The 26,434-nt window shown below is 35.0% G+C and overlaps 1 protein-coding gene across 20 annotated transcripts in view; it reads right to left on the bottom strand.

Moving 5' to 3' along the window:
* RIMS2 (regulating synaptic membrane exocytosis 2) overlaps window positions 1–26,434 on the bottom strand; it is a 445,269-nt gene that overhangs the window by 373,435 nt on the left and 45,400 nt on the right. For 5 of the 20 annotated variants that reach the window (XM_041470636.1, XM_041470623.1, XM_041470624.1 and 2 more), the window contains exons 2-3: window positions 11,993–12,025; window positions 11,501–11,587 (exon numbers count right to left, since the gene is read on the bottom strand). The exons of the other annotated variants lie outside the window; for them this stretch is intronic. In XM_041470636.1, the coding sequence (XP_041326570.1) occupies window positions 11,501–11,587; window positions 11,993–12,025 (120 nt within the window). The remainder of the gene's footprint in view (window positions 1–11,500; window positions 11,588–11,992; window positions 12,026–26,434) is intronic. 20 annotated transcript variants of the gene reach the window in all.

Below are 26,434 nucleotides of genomic sequence, written 5' to 3'. Positions count from 1 at the left end.
TTTCTGTGACAGTGCCTTTTTTTGCTCTGTGACAATCCTCACCGTCTGTTAATGTTATTCATAGATGAGACTTTGTACCCAGTAGTATTCCTCCTCACCCCAGGCTTCTGATCAACTCACTCTGGCACCATCTGTCTGTGTTTGTTCTGAGTCCAAGATACTCCGGGAGTCACATCACTATGAATTTACTCCGACTTTCTCTCTATACAGAATGTAATCAGAAAAATATCTTTTGGAAGAGATAAGCAAATTTCCTACTTTTTAAAAATCAATATTACTTCTACTATCATCAGAGAAAGTACCCATGAGCACACAAGTAAAAGCAAATGGGAATGATGATGTTGAAAATATAGAAAGGTACACTCATCTGTAAAACAGAAGAGTTGATGGAGGGTTTCATGATATAAATATTTTGTGGACTGGCTTCCTTTTGGAGCATACCTCAATGTTCTGACTACCTGTTCAATTGTCCTCAAATCTCTAAAACCAGAAGTATAGTGAAGACTACCATCACATAAGAAAAATCTTCTCCTGGTGAAAAAAGACAATTGTCTCATCTAGTATGTCTTCCATAAGTAAACATGGCAGAGCTCCACATCCTGTAGTCAGCCTTTCTAAATCAGTCTAATCCTTTCCTGTCTTAAATAAGGGAGAATAAATAGACACTTTTTTTCCTCTAGCCTTGTTGCCCCCCAACAACTCTTCAATTAAAGAATGAACATTCAATTATATTTTTTTATAATTATTTGAGAAAATACTACAACTATTCCTTATCAAGGGAATAAAACAAGACAACAGTGATAATAACACTTTGCTCATCTTCACTCTGAAAATTGTACCACAACCACTGCAAATACATCAAAATAGTGCACAGCTGAGAGACTAGACCCTCCCAAAGACAAACACAGCATTAACTCACAGGTATCAATTTAACAGAAATGTTATTGAAATAAGTTGGGAGTTTAAAAGCATGTAACCAACATTACTGAACTTTCATCTGAAAAGCTCTGCAGCTGGGAAGCCTAATTGTACTTTCAGCAAGCCGAATTGTGTTTCCTGACTCCAGGGGACAGGAATTCCCCAGATATTGTTGACTGACAGGTTTGGTTCTGCTTTCAACCTGCAAGTAAGCAAAAATACCCACTGCTTTGTGAAAATTGGTAAGAAAATCATCACTATTTCCACTGGTATCATTAGAAGCTGGAAGTGCCCATATGGGCATTCAGCACTGCCCACAGCTGGGTCATTTGTAGAAATCATTCCAGAGGTACAAACCACTCTCAGCACCTGCATCCAGCGGTAAGCCTTAAGACGTTTGGCTTAGACCGCACAGGAAGCCTTGGTGAAGTACCAAACATCTTCAGTATGAAGAAACTCCATGGAGTTAAAAGGTATCCACCAGATCCATCTCTAGAGCTACTGGCACTAACTCTTTCAGAACTTGCTTCCTGGTTCTGAAATTTGGTATTGGTTTGTGAACCTAATTACTGATTTTCCAGGAATTCAGCCCAACATGTCAAGGGTATTTATGCAGTTATGGTGTTATAATTGATTCAACCACTGAATCTCTCCTCTTTCCTGAATATTGTTTCAACATTTTTCATTATGCTTTTATCTTGATATCTCTACCTGCGGTTCAAAATAGAAATATTTATAATATTTTAATATCAAATTACTGTTCATTAAAACCACTCTTTGTAAGCCTTTTTTATTGTACCAATCACTACTGATTTAAGAAGCCTGATGTATTTGATACAAACAGAGGTCATCAGTAAAGCCACTTTGATTGTTTCAGGAAATGTTATTTTTTACTACTAAATAAACTTTTATACATCTCTGACTTCAAATTTGTCATCAGAATTGTCTTCATCTTACTGTATGAATTGTCTTCCCAATTCATCCAATAATTTAAAAACTTCTAGTTATTTCCAGAAATTTTTCAATCACTCAGTAGTACATATAGCAGAAGAAATGAAGGTATCTTCTGTTTATGTTTTCTTACTAACAGTTTATATGGAAAAAAATCCAAACCTAACCAAAACCAGGATTACTCTGGGATAAAGGTATTGCTCTCCAAAAACTATACAAGTTAACACCTTTACATTATTCATACCCTTACTCATGTGTGATTCCTCAATAATCTCAATATCCTGGGAGGTTATTCCTCTTTGGTAAAAGCCATGCTGAGTTTTTCCAGGTAAAATGTTGGAAGAATGAAATAGAAAGAAGGAGATAAAGATAAATATATTGAGGAGAGGTACCAAAGGACTGTTTTCATCTAGTCTCACGCAAAAAGTCTAGAGAATCTTCCCTGGAGAAAGAACTTCTTAGCCTATAACACCAGGTGCACCTAATTCCAAGTATTGAACACTAGAAACCTCAAGTCAGCAGTTTTCATATAAAAACAAAAACTGTAATGCCAAAACAAGCCCAAGTCAACTGCAATTATTCTTCCCAAGTGATGAAAACAGACACCCATAACTCTGCTGTCATGTGTGAGTGCATCCTGAACATACTCTTTACATTTACAGTACTATGAGGGTGGTCACCCATAACTCTGCTGTCGTGTGTGAGTGCATCCTGAACATACTCTTTACAGTACTATGAGGGTGGCTGCATGACTCACAAAAGCATGGCTTCAGGGAAGAGACAGATCAGTTCCATTAAAGTCTAACTAGTTCCAACATCCTTTGATTTCATGATTCTGACTGCTAAGCTTATTATTTTATCTTGGAAAACTCAACCAAAAAGAAGAATACTAACCTATAAGCATCTAATCTGACATATTTTTAAACTAGATTATGCAGAAAACACTATAATGTGCAGAAAATGCTATAATGTGTTGATCTAGTCTCCAAATCCAATAATATTAAATTAAATTTAAAATGTTTAGAATACAGAAAATACTGACAAAAGAACAAATATCCATGGTGAGGAAAACTTTAACAGAATGGAGCAGCACAGATAGCCAAAATAAAATACATTGGAAACTTGCCAAAGAGAGATAAGAAAATCTTTAAACTAGAAAAACAGTACTCTTGAGTTTGAAGAAGATGGTCTATGAAAACAATTTTTGTGTTATTTAAAGGAATTGGCTTAACTAACTGGTGCTCAGAAATCATATACACAAAGCACAGCCTGGCTGTACATTCTGGTTCTCTCTGTTAGGTTTCAGACAAGGATTCTGTCTGTGCAGGAAGGCTGTAGAATTGCTGAACACCCAAGCTTCCCTTCAGTTTCAAGAACTCTAACTGCTGTTCTATAGCAGAAAGTTTTTGTGCTGGGCTTATATTCCTAGTGGGAATATGAATTCAAAATGAAAAATTACCAGAGGGCAAATAATGACATAAAGCATGCCATGCAAAGTGATTCAGATAATATAAACCCCATGGATGTTCAGAAAAAAAAAAAAAAAAAAAAAAAAAAAAAAAAAAAAAAACAAACTCTATACATCATAGCAGCTGTTTGTGCATTGAATAGTCACTTCTCATTAAAAAAAAATTTCATTTAGCAGTGCCACTTTTTGGAATAATCTTACTTGGAACTAGTAATGTTGCATGTAAAATAGGGTTCACAACACTTCCACTCACAGAATACAACATGCCCAGCAATTTTAAGGAGAATGACATTAAATTATCATGAATAATGTAGAGCCAGTAGAGTGCAGCAGCTCGGGTCTGATCTTCTCTAGAAGTTTTGACCTTCCTAATATCAAGACTTGATAAATCATATAAATTGATGCATGATTTTTAGCATCAATTCTTCACAGAATGAAATGCACAATTTTTCTTTGGAAAATAAAAATTCAAGCATTTATTAGGGTTACAGTTAATGCCAAAATGAGTGTATAGCCTCTATGTCTTGCAAGAACACCTTTTGTCTCTGCCCTAAATATTGCATTTGAAACTGAGTTTGCTGATTTGGCTGCAGGCTTAACATGGTTCCTCTTATTGTAAGAGTATCACGTCTGTCTTGTTTAAGTTAGGCTTAAGCCAACATTTTCTAAATCTATTTGCTTATCTCATTCAGACAACCTGTCATCCCTCTAGGGGTACTGTCTATTTCTTTTTGAAAGCAGTTCAAATCAGGATGTTGTCAGCATATTAGTAGTGCCATAGCCTGTGACATTCACAAACCCTGAGAAACTGCAAAAATTAGAGTGAAAATGCTTCCCACAAAGCTTTTAGGAGCAGTTCTATGTTAATATATTATCTAGTAATCATCACCTTACACCTCTATGCATATACATATGGAAACACTCCCTTCTTCAATCATATAATATGTTTTACTATTTCTGTTGCATAACACAAAACATCTAGAGATTTTAGTACATAAAATAGGTCAGATATAGCTCAAATTCAGCCCTAACTTATAAATAAGTGGATAATTTCCCTTATTATTCTTTCATCCAGTTTATTGTTTGAGTAAAGTACACAAACACAAAAAGTCTGTTTTTATAACCCCAGATCCTAAAGGAATTCTTCGTTATACCACACCACTTGGTTTTTAAGTTTAGTTCTATCTTTCACAAACAGACAATAGGTTTCTTACATTTTCCCTGATCTTTTTAAAATTCCTTATTAATAAAGTCTATTAATAAACTTTTTTTTAAATGTAACATCTATTCCTTTTTAATTAACCATATTCTGTGGTTCTGCTGAATTACAAATCCATGTATGTTTTAGGATTAAAATAGATCAGTTGAGTTACAATTAAGAAACATATTTCTTATGATTACTATATTTACCTGTTCCAAACATTTTTATTATTTATATAATGTTTTATACATGTTTATCAGCATGTCTTCTGATAAAACTTAGTTCTACTATATTCATAGAATCATTAAGGTTGGAAAAGACCTCCAATATCGAGTCCAACCTCTGACTGAACACCACTGTCCCAACTAAACCACTGCACCAAGTGCCACATCCAGTCATTCCTTGAATACTTCCAGGGAAATTCCAGAGCTCATCTCTTCCCTAGGCAGTTTCTTCCAATGCTTAACAAGCCATTTCTTCACTGAAAGGGTATCTTAACCTCATTAACATTGTGAACAACCCAACCAACATAAACAAATTTTTCTTATATTAAATATTTTGAGAGAAATGTCCAGACAACCATACAGTCAGTAAACTATCATGTCATGTTGCAAATGGTAAATTTAATAGTCTCAGTAAGAGATGTAACCACCCATCAAAATGACATCAGAATGACCAAACAGAAGTTGTTTTTGTATCTCATATTTAATATATTAAGGAGACAAATTCGGCTTCATAGTTAAGAGGTATTTTGTGGATTTCTATTTTATTTTGCAATAGCTACAATCTCCCTGTATTCTTTTTTTTTATAAACTGCAAATTATAATTTTAACTCATTTATTCTCTGTTTTCTTTCTCTCTATCTTACTGCCCAAGAAAACACAGCAGAATGTTAGACTTCTCATGACTCCAGTGTCACAAGTACTGGCTGCAGAGACCTATTTTTCTCTTTCCAGAAATTATTCTTCCAAGTAGAGTGTGTTGTTTTTAACAGGTTCTATAAAAAAGCAGCCTGAACAGGAACTGCACTGACAGCAAATAAACCCACTGAGTATATATATAGTGTAAATTGCATTAAATAATTGTTGATGTGGGCTTGCTATCACATGTCCATTAGATAATTTGAAGACATTCAAAACTACCTCGTGGTTGGCAGACATATTCTTTATGCAGTAAATTTAGAATTCAAAATTAATGATCCATTGATTTCTGTTAAGTATTTGAGAGAAGTCAGTCTAGTTTAATTAGAATTATTTAGAAATTCTTATAAACAGAAAATTTTACTGTTTTGCTAGTGTGGTCTACCACGATAGAAAAATTAATTTAATTTACAGAAAAATATGCAGAAAAAGGTTTTACTAGATATCAGCTTACAGTAATTTTCAATCTTAATTTCCTTATAATGACAACATGACTTCCAGAAAAAGCAAAAATATCTATTTATTTACAAGTCATTTTAGCAAAAAAAACCTATGCTGTGCTAAGCAAGGCACGTTTTTTAACCTCTCCTAGAATTCATCTAGTCAAAGTACAAAAAGGCTATAAAATAATGTATTTATTTGGAAATTATTTAGCTACAAAAAACATTATGTTTAATGACTTCTGATGCTGACTGTATTTTGTCTACTGTTCATTACTCATGTGCCATAACTATCAAAGAAAGAAGAGAGGCTCAATTTCTGCTGTCATATTCAGTGATGGACCTCTTACAGTTCTTATCAATCAACCAAACTTCCAGCCTGAAAATAAACAAAAATGTTTACAGGAAAAGGGATAAAACCCACCATATTTTCAATATTTGGATACCTTCAAGCAGCAAACATTATAAACTTTCCTAAATCACTATTTAAAACCACTGAGCTCTCATATCTTGAATACTGTGACATTGATCACTGTTAACTAAAAAATATCTAATCGGGCTTTTAAGAGGAGATAAGAAAACAAAGATGACCAGAAGAGGTTCCTATCATAGAAGGAAAAACTCTGACTCTGCAGCTTAAAGGCATAACTGTATGAAATATAACAGACTGCATGGAACATAATAGAAATGCCTAAAGGTTATACATATTATAGATAAATTACATAACACAACACTAGCACTTCCCACTGAAAATATCAGGAAACAGTTTTACAACAAAAGGGTGACAATTTCTCCATACAGATAATTAAGATGAAGAATTCATTTTCACCAAGTTCTGAAACCAAAAATAAAAGTAGGTGTAAAACGGGACTGCAAATAACTGTGGCAAACAGATTCCTTATTGCCAGGGAATAAATCCAGCAGTATGCATGCAGCCACTGCCTCAGGAAGTCACTAAAATCCCTATATCAGAACCACTCTAGGCATACCCTTCTCCTTATGTGTGTTCTCAGGTACTCATGGCTGAACGCTGCCAATATACAATATTACAATAGTGGAATCTTCAGTGCCTTCTAGCATGGGAATTCCTTTATTGTGATTGGAGATTACACAACATTCCAAGATTCATGCAGAAGAAAGACATAAACCCCAAGTCAAACCCTTAGGCACAAGACCACCAAATCCTAATGAGGAACAACCTGAACACACCTTTTGCAAAATATATACCTTATAAATCTGAATAAATAAAAATTGGTAGGCTGATTGTTAAACATCAAAAACAGTTGCTTCAGGGGGCAGCTAAGTATTTTTATGCTTTAAGGATTAAAATATGGAAATATCTCAAACACTGCTGATAAAACTCATGATGAAGAATGCATGTGCTGGAGGAAGAAGTATTCTTCATCAAGCCAAGATATGCAAGACCACTCTCAGTTTTAGAGTGATCACAGAAACTGGGAGAGGTGCCTAACATCTGTGGGAAGGAAAATGTCACTTCCATCTTGAAGAAGCATAAGGATCTGCAGAACCACAGACTGGTCAGATTCATCTCAATTCCTGGGAAGGTGATGGCACAACTAATCCTGGGAACTATTTCTAGGAACATGAAATACAAAGCAGTGATCAGGAGTCAGCAGGCATTAACCAAGGGGAAGTCATACTCCACCAATGTAATGACCTTCTACAATGAAATGATCAAAATAAGGGGAGAGCAGTGAGTATTGTCCATCTTATCTGCAATAAGGCTTTTCCCATTGTATCCCATAACATTCTCACAGAGCAGCTGATGAAGTACAGACTGGGTGAGCAGACTTTGAAGTAGACTGAGGCCTGGCTGAATGGCTGGGCCTAGGGCAGGGAGGTCAGTGGCACAAAGTCCAGTTGGAGGCCAGTTCCCAGAGGTCTATCCCAGGGGTCATTATTGAGTCCAGTCCTGTTCAATGACTTACTGATGTAGATGATGGGGCAGCAGGTACCTTCAGCCAATTTGTGGATGACAGCAAACTGGGAGGAGTGGCTGATACACCAGAAGGTCATGGTGCCATCCAGAGGGACCTTAACAGGCTGGAGAAACAGGCTGACCAGGATCTCACCATGTTCAACAAAGCAAAATGCAAAGTCCTGCGCCTGGGGAGGAAGCACACGCAGCGGTGCACTGGGAACTGCCCAGCTGGAGAGCAGCTCTGCAGAAAAGGACTTGGAAGTCCTGGTGCACACCAGGCTGAGCATGGGCAGCATGCCTTGAGCAAAGGGAAGTGAATGGGCTGTATTAGGCAAAAGCATTACCATGAGGCAGAAGGAGGTGATCCTACCCTTCATTCACCACTGGCAAAGACACACCTGGAGTTCTGTGCCCAGTTCCAGCCTCCCCAGTTAAAGAGAAACATGGACATACTGGAGACAGTCCAGAAAAAGGCCAAAAAGGGACTGAAGCTTCTCTCACATGAGGACAGTCAGAGAGTTTGAACTTTTTAGCCTGGAGTAGAAAAAGTTCAGGGAGGAGATCTTATCAATAAATACAAATACCTGAAGGAAAGAGAATGGATCCAGGCTCTCTTCAGCAGTGTCCAGTCACAGGATCAGAGGCAATAGGCACAAACTGAAGCACAGGAAGTTCCCTTTGAGCAGAGAGAAACACTTTTCATTCTAGGGGTGACCAAGGACTAGAACATGTATCTCTTACCCAGAGATTTTCTAGAGTCTGCATCCCTAGATACAGCCAAAATCCAGCTACACATAGTTTTAAACAATGACCCTAGGTGATCCAGCATGAGAAGAATGGTTGAGGTTGGAAGAGACTTCTGGAGATCATCTTGCCCAACCTTTCTGTGATTTTGTGGTACAGAACTCATGTCCAAGAGCATCAGACTAATCCTACCTCTGCCCATAAGCACACATGGTCAATGGTTCTACAAAAATACCTTTTCCAGAGCAAAAGTGAAATCTGTAACATGATACCTTGTTTTCAGACACTACTAACTCCTATTCTGCTATTACTCATTACATTTTGTCCTCTCCAGATTCGCTGGGGGGAGTAAATAAGCTTTTTCATCAGCAAAGGTGGACAGTCAGTATATCTCAAAGTCTCAGATACTGACAGTGATTTCATGTGGAAAATACCCCAATACGTATGAATAGTAGTAAAAATTTCTACAGACATTTATTCTCCTCCCCAGTGATCCACAGTGCTCCCCGGTACAACACTTTTTTGCAAGCCATTAATGTCAGAAAAATAAATAAAATTTAAAAGCTGCACCATTAGTATTTCTGTTCAATTTTTCTCCCTGAATGTTTACAATAATCACAAAAACAAATCCTGATAATTAACACATTAATGAAATTATCACAAATAAGCAGTGCTGGAAAACACTTTTAAAAGTCATTTAGTCCATTCTCTTGTTCCAGCACAGGACCAGCTACACTTGTGTCTCCTCTAACAGGAGACAAACCTGCTCCTTAAGATTTTCCCAGCTTCCAAACAAGCCCTGAACAAAGTATGCAAGCATTTTAAGTTTTCTTTCCATTAAAAAGTTCGCCCTACCAAGTTCAGTCCTCCCTTATGCAACTTAAGTTTACTCCTTTCAGCTTCACCATGAGATGAACATGGAAAAGTGATCATTTCCTTTCACTTGTCCATCTCCTTCGTTCCCTGGGATTTTCTTTTTAGGAGGCTAAATTAACTCATGTGTTTGATTCTTTCCTAACATATACCATGGTTTTTACACACCTAATTATTCATTCCTATTACTCTCCACTGAATTACAACTGCTGCACATAATTTTTGAAGGGTGTGCTATTCCTTACCAAAGCCTAGCAGTGGGAAAATTTCTTCACAGTGCTTCCTGGCTAGTGTCTGTACATTCCTGTGTGACATTAATCTCTTTCAGGATACTGGCTACAGCTCAGCTTACATACTACTAGGGCTCCCTGATTCTCTGCCAAAGAACATTTCCCTACAATTTTCATGTGTCCTATGTCAACCACATTAACTACCCCTACAGAACATCCCTTTGCATTTTTCCTTTTGAATAACATCATAACCACAGCTTGGGGTTTTCAGGATAATTTTTTAATATAATCTTGCCATAAGGTGTTAACACAAGACTGGGAGAAGTGTATCTAAAAATTCAGTGAGTATACTAATTAATTAATTTCTTAGTTGTATAATAAAAACACTGAACAAAACTGGTTCCCAAAGAGGTGACCATTTGAAAAGATCCTTCCATAATAACAGTAATCATTTATTAATATTTTTTGTTAACTGTTACTCATCTGTTTACACTGCCCATATAAAATTTTAAGTTTCTTGAAAGCCATATGCTTCATATGTACAACACTAGTGAGCAGAACAATTTTTGCTGTTAAGGAAACTGGGAATACTAAGTACTGAGGTGTTATAAGCAAAATGTAATATTTCCAGTATCTAATAATAACAAAAAAAAAATCACTATTAATATGTACACAATTTTATAAGCAGTTAAGTGAGAATATCAGAAAGAGAGCTTAGAATAACACATTGCTTTACAGAATATCAATTTTATGTCCTATTTTTCCATTTTAATTAGTGAAATTTTTTCACCATGTATTCTCAAAAAACATCACAGCTTTCATGACCCACAAGTATGAAGGTCCACTTTAATACATATACTAAAAAATAAACAAAAATTGATTCTGCCTGGAAAGTAATTAGCAAGTTATATGCATGCCTTAAGCCAGTTATGCATGAGTTCAAAAGCAAACATTTCTTTCATCACATGAACCTACAAGGCATAAACCTCTAGAAGAAAGAAGAGAGAGCAACTTAACTGTTTAAAGCTTAAATAACATCCAAAATACATTTTAGCAATTTGAAAATTTATAATAAATATTTTTAGTTTCTCTTTATTAAAGGAATATTTTCCTCTCCATGTTTTAAGTTCTACTCTAAGACTCAGTGTCCTAGCTTTGCCAGTTTTTGTTAAAACTTGAGATTTTCAGATAGCAAAAAAAAAAAAAAATCATATAAAAGTTTCATAGATGAAATACTGGCTCCATCAAAGTCAAAACTTCCTGAGCTTTGATTGACCCAAGATTTCACCTTATATCTGCTGAAGTTTTGAAACTTGACAGATATTCTAAAAGCATGAAAAAAATGACATGATATTTTCCTGGTCCTTAGAAAGCTCTTCTGACATATTATGTAGATTCATATAGCATTCTATGCATGACTCAGACCACGCATGTGCATAGACATGCTATAAATAATGCTACATGTCTTATCATTCCAGCTCCTCATGCACAGAAAACACTTCACCAGAAGTTTGATTATAAGGAACATTTGTCAAAGAAAAAAAAAAAAAAAAAAAAAAAAAAAAAAAAACAGATAGACTAGTAGTAACTCCTTAAATTGCAATCTAATGCAATCATTTAAGTTACTGATAAGGAGAGTAAGACCTGATTTTCAGTTTTCCCTTTGCAAATGAGGGGTTGGAAAGCAAATCGTGCTCAGCTTGTAAAATGCCCTCACCTGCTTGTTCTAAAGGGGCAATTATTATAACATACTCTCCAGGATGTTCTAATGCTATACAGATGTTACTTAATCTACAGAGAGCAGCTTACTTACGTCTGGGGCTCCTTTTCATTTTGCTGTTTTTGCTGTGGTTGAAGAACGTTATTTACCAGCTCAGTGATCCCACTAAAGGGAAACCACCTGTTTAAACAAGCAAATAATGTGACTGAATAACCAATAAAACCACACTAGTTTAAATGTTTTCTTATCCAAAGTTAGTAGAAATAGACAGGCGGAAAAGCTAGAGCCAATGGGAATGTGAGCTGCAGAACTAAAGAACTAAGTCAGCCACTAAGGGTGAAAGGGAAGTAAAGTTCTACAAGTCACCAGTTCACAAGCAGGGAGCAAGAACCTACATCCAGCTAACATGTGGATGGGGTAAGAAGCTACAGGCAGCTCTCTTACAAGCCAGTCAGGAAGCAGATGACAAACTACCTGCAGCCTATCAGGTATCAGTGAAAGCTAATACCATCAAAGGTGCAGAGAGCAGAACATGGCAAAGGTAGAAAAGTCAAGCCTAGTGCATCTTGAAGATACTTTACTTACTGTGTCGGCTGTGGTTTTTGCTCTTCTTTGACCCTAAAAAGATAAGTTTGCACAACTGAGTGCAACATGTTGAAAACAGCTACCCTGAAGTACTAAAATCTGTATCAGATGGGAAGGGAAAAGTTCCTATTTTGAGTTAAAAGGATTTGCTTTAATATTTGTTGTATGCTTATATTAAGTTGTACTATGGGCTTATTTCCATTTAATTTTAAAAATGGGGAGCGCCAAGTATAGAAAAATTAATATGTAACTAAAAATTACATCAGTAATGTTCTTTACCTGACTTCCAATTTTTTGTACATAATACCACATTAACACATTTCCAGCAATACATTCAGCTACAAATAGAAAGGAAGGTGCTTTGATTATGTGAACTACAATCTCTTTCTTTTTTATTCACAACCAAATTGCCTGTCATAGTTCAAGGCAAATTTATAACATGTAATATGCTATTTAAAATGCAATATACTAAAATAATAGATTAAAGGAAAATCTGCATTGTATTTATTAAACTACAGTGATGTCAGGACCTGAAGACAACATAACTAAAAACTAAGGAAGGAAAGCTGAGGAATTTTACTCATAAGTGAACTTTATATGATTTGCTTAAAGAAATAAAGAAATAACTGGATAACATACAGTAGGTCTGTTTAGTACTGATTAATAATTGTCCACTGTCTTAAGCAAAATATTCCATCTAAAATGCATGTTTTAACTTAAATGAGCAAGCTGATACTCTATACCAAAGCTGTGCTGGTTTCAGTTGGAGTACAGTTAATTTTCTTCACAGTGGCTGGTATGAGGCTGTGGTTTGACTTTGTGCTGAACACAGGGTTGATAATATTGAGATGTTTCTGCTATTGCTGAGCAGGGCTTACACAGAGCCAAGGCCTTTTCTGCTTCTCGTACTGCCACTCTGGTGAGGAAGATGGGAGGGCATGGGAGGTTGGGAGGAGACAGAGCCAGGACAGGTGACCCAAACTGACCAAAGGGATAGTCCAGACCATGTAGCATCATGCTCAGTAGGTAAAGTTGGGAGAAGTAGGAGGAAGATGGGGTGTGGGGACATGTGGAGTGATGGAGTTCACCTTCCCAGGTAACTGTTACCCCTGATGGGGCCCTGCTCTCCTGGAGGTGGCTGAACACCTCCCTGCCCATGGGAAGCACTGAATTACTTCCATGTTTTGCTTTGCTTGTGTGAGTAGCTTCTACTTTCCTATTAAACTGTCTTTATTTCAACCCACAAGTTTTCTATCTTTTACCCTTCTAATTCTCTCCCTGATCCTACTGATACTGAGGGAATGAGTGAGCAACTGCCTGGGCGTCGCTTACTGACTGGGGTTAAACCATGACAAAACCCAAGAATAGAGACATTTACCCACAGGAATATTTACATTCTCTAATTGCAGGTATTGGTCTTAAATATCAAGTTAGGGTCTACTTTCCCTATAGGCTCCAAAACCCAAAAAGGTTCCTATACAGATATTCTGAATGTCTCTCTGCAGAGAATACTCTCACCTAACTAAACAGGAAGCACAGGCTCATAATTTTAAGTGGATGCTTGGTGTTGCACAGAAAAATAAAGCTCATCAAAATACCTCCATATCTCATCCACCATATAATATCACAGGAAATAACTCCATAAACAGGATTCAGTGACTACGTAAGATTTAAATAAGTGGATAATGAGAAACACTAATATCTTTCCAAAACTGAGTACCGAAAGGGAAAACTGAATGTGCCACACAGTAAAATGTATTCTAATGGTTTTGCCTCTTCTGCACTTTAGAAATATATATACAAAGCAACATTCCAGTACAAATAAATAAATAAATAAACAAGGCCCACAAAATCAAGCAAGTCAAAACAAACAAAAAAGAAAAAAAAAAGTAAAAATAAAAATGTCACATGCCATTGCAATTCCACTCTACCATGCATCTTAATCATATTATTATCTTTAATCAAGATAGTCCACACTTATTTTTCAATGTAGAAAATTCAAAGCAGGAGAAAAGGGAGGGATGGGAAATCAAAGCGTGTCCATACTTAGATCCCCAACATTATGAGTCGTAAAGCTCTGTGGTGAGCTGTGAGGAGAAAACTCCTAGATAATAATTCAGAGCTCCTAAGTTGCCTACACAGAAGTAGACACTGAAATGTGACCTTCCTGACAACTGGACATTTAAAACAGAATATATCACTAATCTATACATTCCTTTCCATACATGATTTCCAAACATTTGAACTCGACTCTTTTAAGTTATTATTTCATTGTGAATTGTTCTATTGAAGTAAAAAAAAGGAAATCTGAGCCCTTCACATAATCAGATTACAATCAACATCTTTTCTTTGGATGGCGACCATGGTCAATAATTTTTCACATGTAGAACTGAGATCAAATTAGTGTAAGATCCTAAGTGTGTAGTTTGAAATTTTTGGTACATACTTTTTTAACAAGATCTAGCATATTTACATTATAGTATATATATGGTGGCTTCAATTGCAGCTGCAAGCCCTTGGTACGTTTGAAAATCTTACAATCAATTTTTAGTTTTCCACCATCAAATAAAACACATTGTCCATTATCAGATGTGTTGAAAACCTGCATTTAAAATTAATTTCTCAGCATTTTACAGAAACACTACAGGATATGATATAAGCTTACAATTCAAAATATCTCCTTTATAAATTAACCTTTTTGCCTCCTAGAATTCTGTCTCATTCACTATCCACTTTCCAACACTGCAGTTATATGAGGACAAGAGCTTCCATTATTATATAACTGTGACGCATTCCTCGAGCACTCTCCATACATCCTTCAGTCCCTGGATTAGGAAATTATCTTCCTTGACTTTATAACGAACACAGAAGACAAACTACAATTTGAAAAGAAATTATTGAGAAATATATTGAAGTAATAGATTCTACCATATGATTTTAAATTAATATTAACCTTGTGGATCAACAGGCCTGAACCCTTCAGGTGTACAGCCACATATTTATCTTTCAAGGTCAGAGAATGATACAGATTCTGGATCTAAATCCAAAAACCACTGACTAATTTCTGATTCTTTTTTTCCAAAAGACTTCATTCAGATGAAATTACAAGTTGTAGCAACTGATAGAAATAATTATATATTAGATGAAATGAACTCTATGTATTTTTAGCATTGCTGTGGTTTAAATATCTTTTTTTTCTAGACAGAAAAGGACGAAAGAGACTCCAGATAACTTGAACCCTGTCTATATGTACACATAGAGTTGTATTTCCTTTGGTTACAAGAGCTGCTTTGTGTTTCACTGGATTGTGTACTCCCATATTTATGCATTGCTTTCTACCCTCCTTTCAAAAATCAGCAACAAACAATTGTTTCAAAGAAGTGTCTTGCCAGGTCAGCAAACCCCCAGACTTCCATCTTCTCAACAGACCAACTGAAATACCTCAAGCACAATAACTACATTCTGCTCCTTCCAGCTACCTGGCTTCATTTAACCTTCCTCTGTCTTTTCAGCTCTATCCACTCAGAACTGTACCAAGAACAGTGCCAGTTCTCATTATTCACTAGAAACAAATTCTGATCTAAAAACACCATAATGTTTTTAGATAATGTGTCTGATCGACAGTAACTGAGACAATGTATTCTAACAGTGCAGAATACGAAGTATTTTACCACCTATTCTAAAACATTAGAGGAGTTTGAAAATTACGTCACAACTTTTTTTTTAAATGATCACAACTCCATACACTACTCCACTTGAAAACAAGCCAGGATTTTTCTACTTGCCAACAATAAAGAATTTTTACACCTAGCACTTTGTTATGGGGAACCTCTGCCCTTTGAAACATACACAGCACCATCACTCTTGTGTTCCTCTGCAAGCCTACACAGTCCAAGTGCCAGACCCCTTTGATCTTTCCCAGTAGCTGGAATCATTAAGCTAAATCTCAAGCCTCAGTGAACAGTTTTTGATGTCAGGTCCTCTCCGTGTACTAAAAATTTCCTGAAAGATTAAGGCTATTCCCACTGGCACAGGGAATGAATATGAGAACAGAACAGAACAGAAGAGGGAAGAGAACAAGAAAAATGGAAACAGGAAACTAAGTAATTAAAACATCAATATAAAAATTATTATTATCCTTTTAAACTCCTAATACTTTTCTATTTTTCAATCTACTGCCACCAGTAAAAGCTTCTCTCTAAAATCTACTATGTCAAAACCATAAAATATTTTTTTCCAAAAGGTGCTTTGGAGACATGTAAACTAACAAGTACTCTGTTAGCAGAGCTCATCTCTATTTTCACATACTTGGATGGATAGCCACAAACACATAGGGGAAGAACTCAGGTGCCTCAATCTATGAAAAATAACCCTTAAAACAGACTCTACACCTCCTAGATATCTCTATCATTTATTCTCAGGTGATGTTTGGGGAATCCAGATTTTTTAATCAGCCATCCTTGGCAGGGATAAATATCATAATATCGACCTCTAACCCAGTAATACTCGCAAGATTCACAACTTGCCATCCATGGACCTACAAGCACAAGGAGATCAAATCCACAGGAGTAAACTGGGTCCACCCACTGTCTCCTAGAAACACTTAGTTGAGCATATACTATATAATACACTATATCACTTTCATTTAAAAATGCTACAGGTCAGTAATTTCAGTTTTTTGCTTAATAATAGTCTATGTTTTCCGTATTTCATAACCAACTCAGTGGAGTAGGATGGACCAGGATGGAAGTTTTTTCTAGCCCTTTTGTTGAAATTGAGAAGATTGGAAAAGCAAGTCAATCTTTTGCTTGGAACTCATCCATGAAAAAAAATTTAAATATATATTTTATTATTACTATTAATGCTGTAATGTTGCTGGTATCAATTTAATGAAGCTGCTGATGCTTCTAGAGTTATTTTTATTAAATATATTGCCCAGGAAATCCAGAGAGTAGGACACTTGTATGAAATGTTTAATGTAGATCCTCATGACAAAGCAGGATATATGTGCAGTAGTCTCAATGAGCAGTGCATGTTACACTAAACTTGATTAAGAACCAATATAAGATTAAATATTAATGCACCAAACTATCTAGTTTTCCTAAAGCAAATCATGCAGGAAGGATGAGGGACAGTCTCAGATCTATAAAAAGAATTGTCACATTTTGCTTCCTCTGCAGATACCATACTGACATTGACCTCCAGCTTTGTTCACAATAAAGAAATAGAAATAGTTGAGAGAAGACAGCAGCAAATAATATTGTCTCAAACCCAGATTTATATTATACGCAATAAAAATCTGTAAAGCTGCTATTTTTCAAATAAAAACAGCAGCATGAATGGCAACTAGTTCATAACCAGTTGTGTTATAAGGCGAATTAAACTGAATACTATTCTCAGGATTAGTATTTTTCCTTCTTTGCATTCCAGACCCCACTCACCCAGAGGACAGTACAGAGACGCAGCTTTCCCAAGAGTCAAGGTGCCAACATCTTTGAAGTGTTCTCTCTCTCTTCAATAACTGTCCACAATTGTAAGCAGATTTTAAATATTCCAGAATCACTTCATAGTTAGCAAATTTCTTTTCAATGCAGAACTAGTGAAAAGATTTTAATGAAGGTGTGTAACTAGCTTTCTCTGGAATTTATATATTCCCATTGTCATAGTATATGAATATAATAATCTCTAAAAGTATTTACCATTGGCAATATTTCTTAATTTAGAACAATTTCCTCCCCTGGAACTTATCCCTTGAAAATGGCACTGAAAATAAAATAGATTTAAAGAAATAATGATAAAATTCTAACCTCCTTTCCCTCTTGCTTCCCTATGCCTTCAATTATTTCTGTCCAAAAAAGTGCATTCCATGCATAACTTTATCCAAATCACTGTGGAAATACCCATTCCCTCATTTTAATTGTGCTGAAAAGGAGAGATCATCAGCTCCAGCAAAATTCAGAGGTTTCCATCACCCTGTCTTAGAATGCAAGGTCCATTAATCCATTTTCCTAGATTATCTGCTGTGGACTCTTTCTTTTTTTTTCCTAAACCTTCATAGCAGTATTTCAATTATATGCCCTGCACCAAATGAAAAAAAAAAAAAAAAGGATTAGTTGCAGTGACTGCAGTGACTAAACTCACACATTGGAAGTCAAGACATGACACAAGCACAGTATATAACTTTGCCTGCATCCACTCTTGACAAAACAGGGGAGTTAACACAGACATATATTCAAATACAACCAGCTATTTTCTTGAGAAGGCATCTCTACAGATTAATTACGTTAAATTATGTAAGTACGTTTAACTCCAAGAAAGGAGGTCAAATATAAATCCATGCCAATTACATAACCGTAAAATACTATATATTACTGAATTGATTCTTTGCATTGATTACCCTATTGATGCTGCAAGAACATACACATAATAACGTGCAGTTTAACTATTTTGATCAAACTTAAAGTCTTTAATTTATATTACTGTTCCAAGTGTTTTATTAATTTAGAGAGTATAAACAGTTGAATTGAGCAGGATCATATTTTGGACAACAAAGTAATGTCTTGAGGAATATTTTCCTGAAGATATATGCAGGTGATTTTACTGTAATTTTGTTCTGTTTGTAACAAACATACCAGTAGTTTCCAAAAAAGCACTTCCACAATCAGGAGCTGAGTGGTAATTGGATATTTGATATAAGTGAACAAGTAGGTGGAGAAGTTGGGTATTTGGGCTAGAAACAATAACTGGTACACAGAAAAAAAAATTAAAACCTAACTAGATCCAAGTTTAAGAGGTCAAACATTCCTTGAAGTCCAAATGACAAACAACAAGAAGGCACCATACATACTTTACAGATAAGCACCAAGATATACATGCCACTGTATAATGGTCTAAGCTGAAGGAGCTCCCTGAGTGAGCCTCAGATGAACATCATCCCTAAACATAAAAAGTTCTGTGAGATAAAGCTTACTCTGACATTTAGATGTTAATTAGAAATGGGATGGTTTAATCTAAGGTTCCAAACAAACAAGTTGCAAAGTGATATTTTGATGCTAATATTTTTATAAAAAATCTACTAAAATGTGGTTCACTGTGACCAAAACCACTGCTCAACAGCCCTGTACTTTTAACTCCAAAACTGAAGAAATGACAGTATGTTGTGATTATTTCAGAATCAGCAAAATAAATCAGATTCTGCTTATCTTAGGATAAGAACTCCTCAGGGCAGAAATGTTTGTACCATTCATTTCTGGGATAGGAAATGGAGACACCGTGTTCTACAAATGAAAGCTCCCTCGTTTCTCACATGTCATAACTCATCCAGACTTCTTCCTTGCTATCTGTTATGGTGTTCACAGTAAAATGATAAAAATGAGTGTCAAACTCACCAATCAGCACATGAGAAAGTTATTATAGTACAACTATAATAATAAATAAGTACTACAATGAACAGTAGCCATTATGTTCGATACAGTTATACAAACACTGTATGTATATATAGTATATACATATACTGTATATAACATATACATATGTTATATACATTTCCAATAATTAATTTGCCAATCAATGCTCTCCTTTGAAGGTTATACAAAATTGCAAGCAGGAGGCTTAGACCAGGAAGGTGATATTAAAAGGTCTATGGGTTTGTCCAAACATACCACACAGTTTAAAATGGGCTACTGCAGCTTTTTCCTATATGTTTAGTAAGGAAAAAAGGAAAAACCAAAGATTTTGGTTATCACAGAATAAGTGGGAATTTCTAAGACAGAATTTGAAAGCCCTCAGCATTATAATTTGTTGCTCAGTTGCAGAAGGCCAGCTGCTTCCCACACAGGCATCATGTGTCTGCTGAGGGAATGAGGCATGTACAAAAAACTTGGAAAAACAAAAATTATAAAGTAATAAATAACAGAAAGTCTTGGATCACACAAAGTTGTCAAAGAGGGACAGCAACCAAAAAACAGTATAAACAATCTTAACAAAGGAATTATATTGGGTGAAGTTGTATCTTTCAATCCTAAAATTTGAGAAGGTTTTTCCAGATTGTTAAGTTACTAATATTTTTTAATTAGGAGTTCCACAGATTTGCTTTTTTCTGGGTAAAGTAACGAGTATCTGTCAGTTGTTCATCTCTAGCATCATATATAATAGCTGCAAGATTGGACCAGCAAACTTGTAACACATAAAGCCAAAAATTAGCCTGTATTAGAAATGCAGAAAGAACAAAACAAAGATCAAATTAATGCATATGAAGGATGTCAAGGGCAGCAGACAAAAAAAGCACACAAGTTTAAGGAATCCTTGAACCATAGTAAATATTTCTTTAAAAGTAGTTTACCTGTTCAGTTTCTATCACCTCATTTAAAGAGCAGCTAATGTTGCATCATTCTTCACTATAATGAATTTCCAAATCCATTTCAAGGACACGAGATGCAAGTAAATACCTCCTTGAATCCAATCAGTTTGTTCTGTCACTAGACCCCTTTTCAGACAAAAAAAAAAAAAAAAAAAAAAAGGCAAAAGGGCAACGTTCCCACAAATAACTTTCCATTTCTGTCAAAAGTTCAGCTTTGAGACAACAGTCACTGTCCTGCTGTGTGTTTGGTCACACTAATGTCTCCCTCACACAACCTGAAAAGCCCTGACTTCTCTCTGATCTCAGTGCTCCTATTTTATACAGGCAGAAACACCCCACATGGGAGCCTGACACTTGTTCACAGCCTCAAGGTAAGCAGCAACTGCCTTCACTCAGGATGTTTTAGCTTATTGAGTTTTAAGCACATGCATATTTCAATTCATTGGAGGGAAATAGTTTTATTTGGATTTAACTTTTTTCTCCATTTACATTTAGTAAATGTTACTCTCCTAAGTCCTGCAGATATGTGGATATTTCAGGCAGATGACTCACAGAGAATGAAAGAAATCAATCTGAGACAGCAGGCATCAAATCTGAAAAAAATGTTGGACTTTCCTCTAATTTTCCAAGAAGGAATAGAGACAAAGTTGTCCAATTGTCACATAACATTTGTTATTAGAAGCATTTTCTGTAATTATGAGGACCTCGTAGCAAGGCTTGGGTGAGATTTGCATTGAAAAAATGTTGAAGTTACAGATATCTCTACAACCCAAACTCTAGCAAAGATTAATTTTTGACAGCTAGCATTCATTTGACTGTACCTATTTTCAAAAAGTCAGGTTTCTCCAAAGAGGTGCTGGAATAGCACTTAGGTCTGCCACATATTTTGTGTCAAGAGGGAAAAAAAATATTATGTGTAATCTTTTACACATATTTTGGGTATAGAGGGAAAAAAAAGTTTTACGTTCTTTCCTACAGGATGTGTGAAATGTACCACAATAACTGCATTACAGTGAGCCATATTTTACTTCTGGAAATAAGGATGACTGTAAGAAGGTGACTGTGAATTGTATAGTCTTTTTCATTACCAAAATGCAAACATTTCCTACTATCACAGTAGTAACACATGCATAAATACATCCAAATGGAACATACATGTGTAAAAGATGACTCAAACTTTAGTAAATCTATAATCTCCAAACACGGTTTTACCACAGTGAACTTCAGTAACTGATAATCAAATACTAAATAAGGTTTTGTCCCACAACAGTTTTTCTTAGAAAACACTCAAAAAAGGCTTAAATATTTTAAATTAAAATTTTAATCAAAAGGATTTTTAAGGGATATTTATTTCATTGTCTGGGTCACAACTTTCCTTATGTAATGCAATTTTTGTTAATTCTGTATTGGAAAGATGAGACTTTATTTTTTACTTCTGCTTCAAAATGTTTTGCAATTAACTGAAATTCTCAAGGAATTGACAAAATGAAGCAGAAAACCTAATTTTAAAATTGATACAAAAGCTAGGATATTGAAATCAGACACATTAGCACCTTTTTAGAACATTAGTTGAATTCTAATGTAACTAAAGTTTCATTTTAGAACAAACCATTAAAAAAGAAATTTCTCCTAAGGGTTTTGAGTTCCTTTTGGATTGGATTTTTACTTTTTCAACAGTAGATGGCATTCCAAGCATCTCCTGCAGAAAGTGCTTTCATAGATGCTTGTTCTGTCACCAGCTGCTAGTGAAATATGGGCTCAGATGCTAGCAGGTGAATTAAAAAAAACAATTTTAACTCTGTAATTAATTTTAAATGCACTGGTAATTACTTTGAACTTGATATGTTATTTTGCCTGTTGAATAGCAATTTTATAATATTATTATCTCTAAGACACCCACCAGCTGAAAATCACAAACACTAGAGCTTAAAAACTACACAGCAGACAATAAGCTAGTATTTCTCAGACTGTGATATTTAATTGTGTGAAATAGATTCAAATTTCTTCCAGAGTTCAGGCAATCCTAGAGAAGGGTTTTGCAAAGGATACAACAGGAACAGAAATAAAAAATATCATTAATTTGTTAATGTTCTATTCCAAACCAGCCTTACAAAGAGCCCCTTTTTGGAGCAGACTTTGTCCTGCAGCCCCCCCGCACATGAAGCTCTGGATCACTATTGCATAATAAACAGGGTGCTGGCAGGACAAGTGCTTCAGCTGTAAGGCTGGATTACTAAATGGCTTGAAAAATTCAAGTTCCCTCCCAAAAAAGAAACACAATATAACTTCTGCTACAAAAGAAGAGGTTAGATTCTAAGATTTAAACAAGTGAAAAACCAGGAAAATAAAAATGAGCAAGAAATACAACAGTAATGCATACAAATTTAATGACAATACTTTCATATAGTCTATTTATCAAGAAATCATTCATTTTTTCTGATTTGGTGTTGTTGTTCACATAAATCTTGAGAGTTAGAAATATTATTATTAAATATATTTTATTTAATATTTTATTAAGGAATCATGTCTATGTTATTACCTTATTCTATTATATAGTCCATATAATAATATAGAAGCTATCATACATTATCTATGATGCTGGTGATGGTATTATGATGATAATATCATTATATTATGATGTTATCATAGTATTATTAAGACTATTTTTGTGAGAATAAAACATAAAATACTGGGGTTTTTCCTGAGAATATATTTAGTTGAATAAAAATATAAATGGGAATACTTGCAGATAGCATTGTATTCTCTATTCTCATATAAACATAATTTATAGTTCATATCTGGAAGTCACAGCAAATTACTGTGATATAGTCTTATCTATCTGTGATGTAATGTCTCTGACCACATGAGATACTTGAAGCAAATGCAATGCCCAGTTTACATGATACTGAAAGAAAGCATGAGTGGTTTTCTTTAAAAACAGATGTTGTCTGGTGATTCATTTGCTGCATACAAAAGTTAGAAAAATAAATAGAATATTATTATAAACTGTCTGCATGGCTCGTTATAGCAACACAGTTTTTCAAATAGCTTTCATGTCACAAATAACCCTCTAAGCAGAAGCTTAAAAGCATTTAAATGACCTGCTATAAAAATTAATTAAAATATTTTCTTTCCATCTAAGCTGTAAGGGCTTCTGATCAAAATTATCTTGCCTTTGCTGAAAATGCTAAATTTTAGTTTTAAAAGCTAAAACTATACTAATCGTTAAACTATATTAATTATTTTTATTAATTCACATTAGGTCCTGCCATATATGATCCTCTGTAGTGGCCAGTGGCTGAATCTGAAACATTTCCACGTTGAAGGAGTTGTGGATTTACTCAGCCTATGAAGATCTTGTGGTTTTGGGCCCACTGGGTTTGACATTCCAGATTATAATGCAGGATGATGAATCAGACTGTTCTAAATTCCAAGGCTGTGGTGACATTATAAATTTATTTTTGCTTTGGCTGTCAATTTCCTTCTAGTGTCTTTTTACAGTTTATTTAGAAAATTGGTTTGTTAACCAATGAAAAAAACCCTTAAAAACCACTTCTGCCTGCATCATAGAATTAATAATGAAATGAGAATCTGATCTGTGTAACTTTTCCCATTTCTCAGTGAAAACAAAACATCTATTTTCTAAACAGGCTCCAGGAAAGAGCCCTGGATTCCCAAAATGCGAGATCACAATCAAATATAAATGGTACTACTATTTACAAATTCCACATTTATTTAAGCTTCTTTAACTGGCTTTCATAGGTCAACTACTCAGACATTATTAGAACTAGTCCTTTGAGCAAACTGTCTAGCCTCTGATGTTGTACATAAATTACAGTTTAAATCAACAGAAGTTGTTGTGACATTTCTTTTTCTCCTTATTCTGATTCAAAAAGTATATCCCAGTGGTTCCTGAAAGTAGTACATTCATTTCAATAAATGTCAAAATTCTCTCCCAGAATGATGAAAAAGATTGATTGAGTGATCACTTTTAACATAGATTCTGAAATCAAATACAGTATCCCTGAATTTGTAACAATCTTACCATTTTCTGTCTGACTTTTTTTTATATTTTTACTAAGATTAACTTCCCTAGTCAGGCTGCAAAAAAACTTCAAACAATCTTCGAGACACAAACTCAAGTGCTGGTAACCTCTAAACTTTTTTACCAAAACTAATGGAAATTTTAAGTGTACAATTAAACATTATACACTACTTAAGAACACAGTCTTCCCTCAAAAATTAGCATTTTGATGTTGACTCAATACCTGAACTTCCTGAAAGGATGCAATGTCATTTCCATGACATTATAAAGTAGAATCTGAAATTTTCCCCCTTTGTTTTCTGTTCCCTGGGAATAAATTTACTAACAGATTAAGAACTCAGAATGCTCTCCCTGACACACATCTTACTTGAAAAGCTCATTACTCCTTTATAAGAGTGATCAGTCTGGGATTCCAGAAACTTGGGACTGGCTATAATGGGTTCATAGCAGGGGGAAGGCAGGGATAGAAAAAATAAACTTCAGATCTCAAATTCCTCCTTCAGCAAAACTACACCTGTACTAGAGGCATTAACAGAATGCTACCTGTAGAAATAGTTATTTAGTGAACATCATTATTCCTAAACATATGTTATTCAAACTCTTATCTAAACAGAAGTTCTAAGTGTTTAATAAGGGAATCCTGCATAGCAGCTTTGAGTGATCTTTTACCTCCCAAATCTTTATTGTAATGCAGACACTCATTGTTCTCATTCCAAGTTAATTGCAAACATTCATTCATGTCTGTTTGCAATTAGAGTACATTTAAAATTCATAGAACCGCCATTCATAAAGATTCATCAAAAGACTCATATAGCAAATATAAATAAAAATTAGTAAACACAAAGTGACATCAAAACCAGCTCAGATAATAGTTCTATGATTTAAAATGTAGCACATGCTAAACACCCTTGAAAAACTCACAAGTTAACAGATTCTGCAGAGCTACAACACCAGTATCAATTTCCAGTTGGGAGTATGAAACTAAATTTTGTAAATTCAGTATTTTTTATACCTATACTAGTAGTATAAATGAGAAGTAAAGGCAATCTACAGAAAACAAGTTTAAAAGTGATTCTCAAGTTCACAAATTAGTACATTTCTATGTTGCTGTCTTGTAACAAAAATACTCACCCCTTTCTTCTGAGGAAAGAGGTGCATGCATTTTTGTTTAAAGAAAATGTATTTCTTAGTTAAAACCTACCCAAAATCAACAAAAGGAGTAGACTTTTCAAAACTGCAGAAATTAATGATGGAAGGATGAGATTACTATGTGTCAGAATGGTTATTCTCATTAGTCACTGTCTACCTCAAGCACAAGTTCAAGGCACTAAGTTGTGCGAGATGCAAATGAGAAAACAGTACATTAAATAGCTGAATGCCTAATAAAACTCAGACCTTCTTCTTTCTACCTTCTCTGAATCTCCCAAACTGCAACTCAAGCTCAAAACTTCTTGTCCCATCATCTACTCAGGGCATGAAAAACAGCAGCCTTTCATTTCTTTGAAATATTGAAGTTCCCCTAAGTCTTCTGTCCCAAAGCTTATCTTAAGTGTTTAGCTCTTCTCATGGCCTGTTTTCTAGGGATCTCACCTGGACTGTCAACTTACACACTGCTATTTTGAGCTGCAATTTTGAAAACCAAACTCATTTTAGCTGGGCATTTAGTGGTGTTCATTATTGCCTAACAGTTGTGTAGGACATTGTAATGTTTATGCAACCTATGATAGCAAGTATCCTTTCCATAACCACATGTGCAATTAAAGTCCATTTTCAGTAAAAGAGGAAGTTTAGAGCCTAGACACTGCACTTGGGAATAGACACATAATCAGTAGCTAACTTCAATTTCAATGTATGATTACGTGTAAGTATAGTACTTACTGAATAATGTCCCTTTTGAATATCATTCAGTAATTTTACACCATATCTCTGTTTTCTAAAAATCATTTATAACTTCTCTAACATGCTTGTAAGTGCACTTTATTTCATCATTCTGAACATTAATGGATGTGCTTGACAACTTTAGCAAAGTTTCATTTGG

Source organism: Pyrgilauda ruficollis, unplaced genomic scaffold (assembly GCF_017590135.1).
Source record: "Pyrgilauda ruficollis isolate IOZ18807 unplaced genomic scaffold, ASM1759013v1 scaffold25, whole genome shotgun sequence".
Classification (NCBI taxonomy): domain Eukaryota; kingdom Metazoa; phylum Chordata; class Aves; order Passeriformes; family Passeridae; genus Pyrgilauda; species Pyrgilauda ruficollis.
The sequence above is the reverse complement of the archived record's forward strand: the minus strand, read 5'-3'. Positions and strand labels throughout refer to the sequence as shown.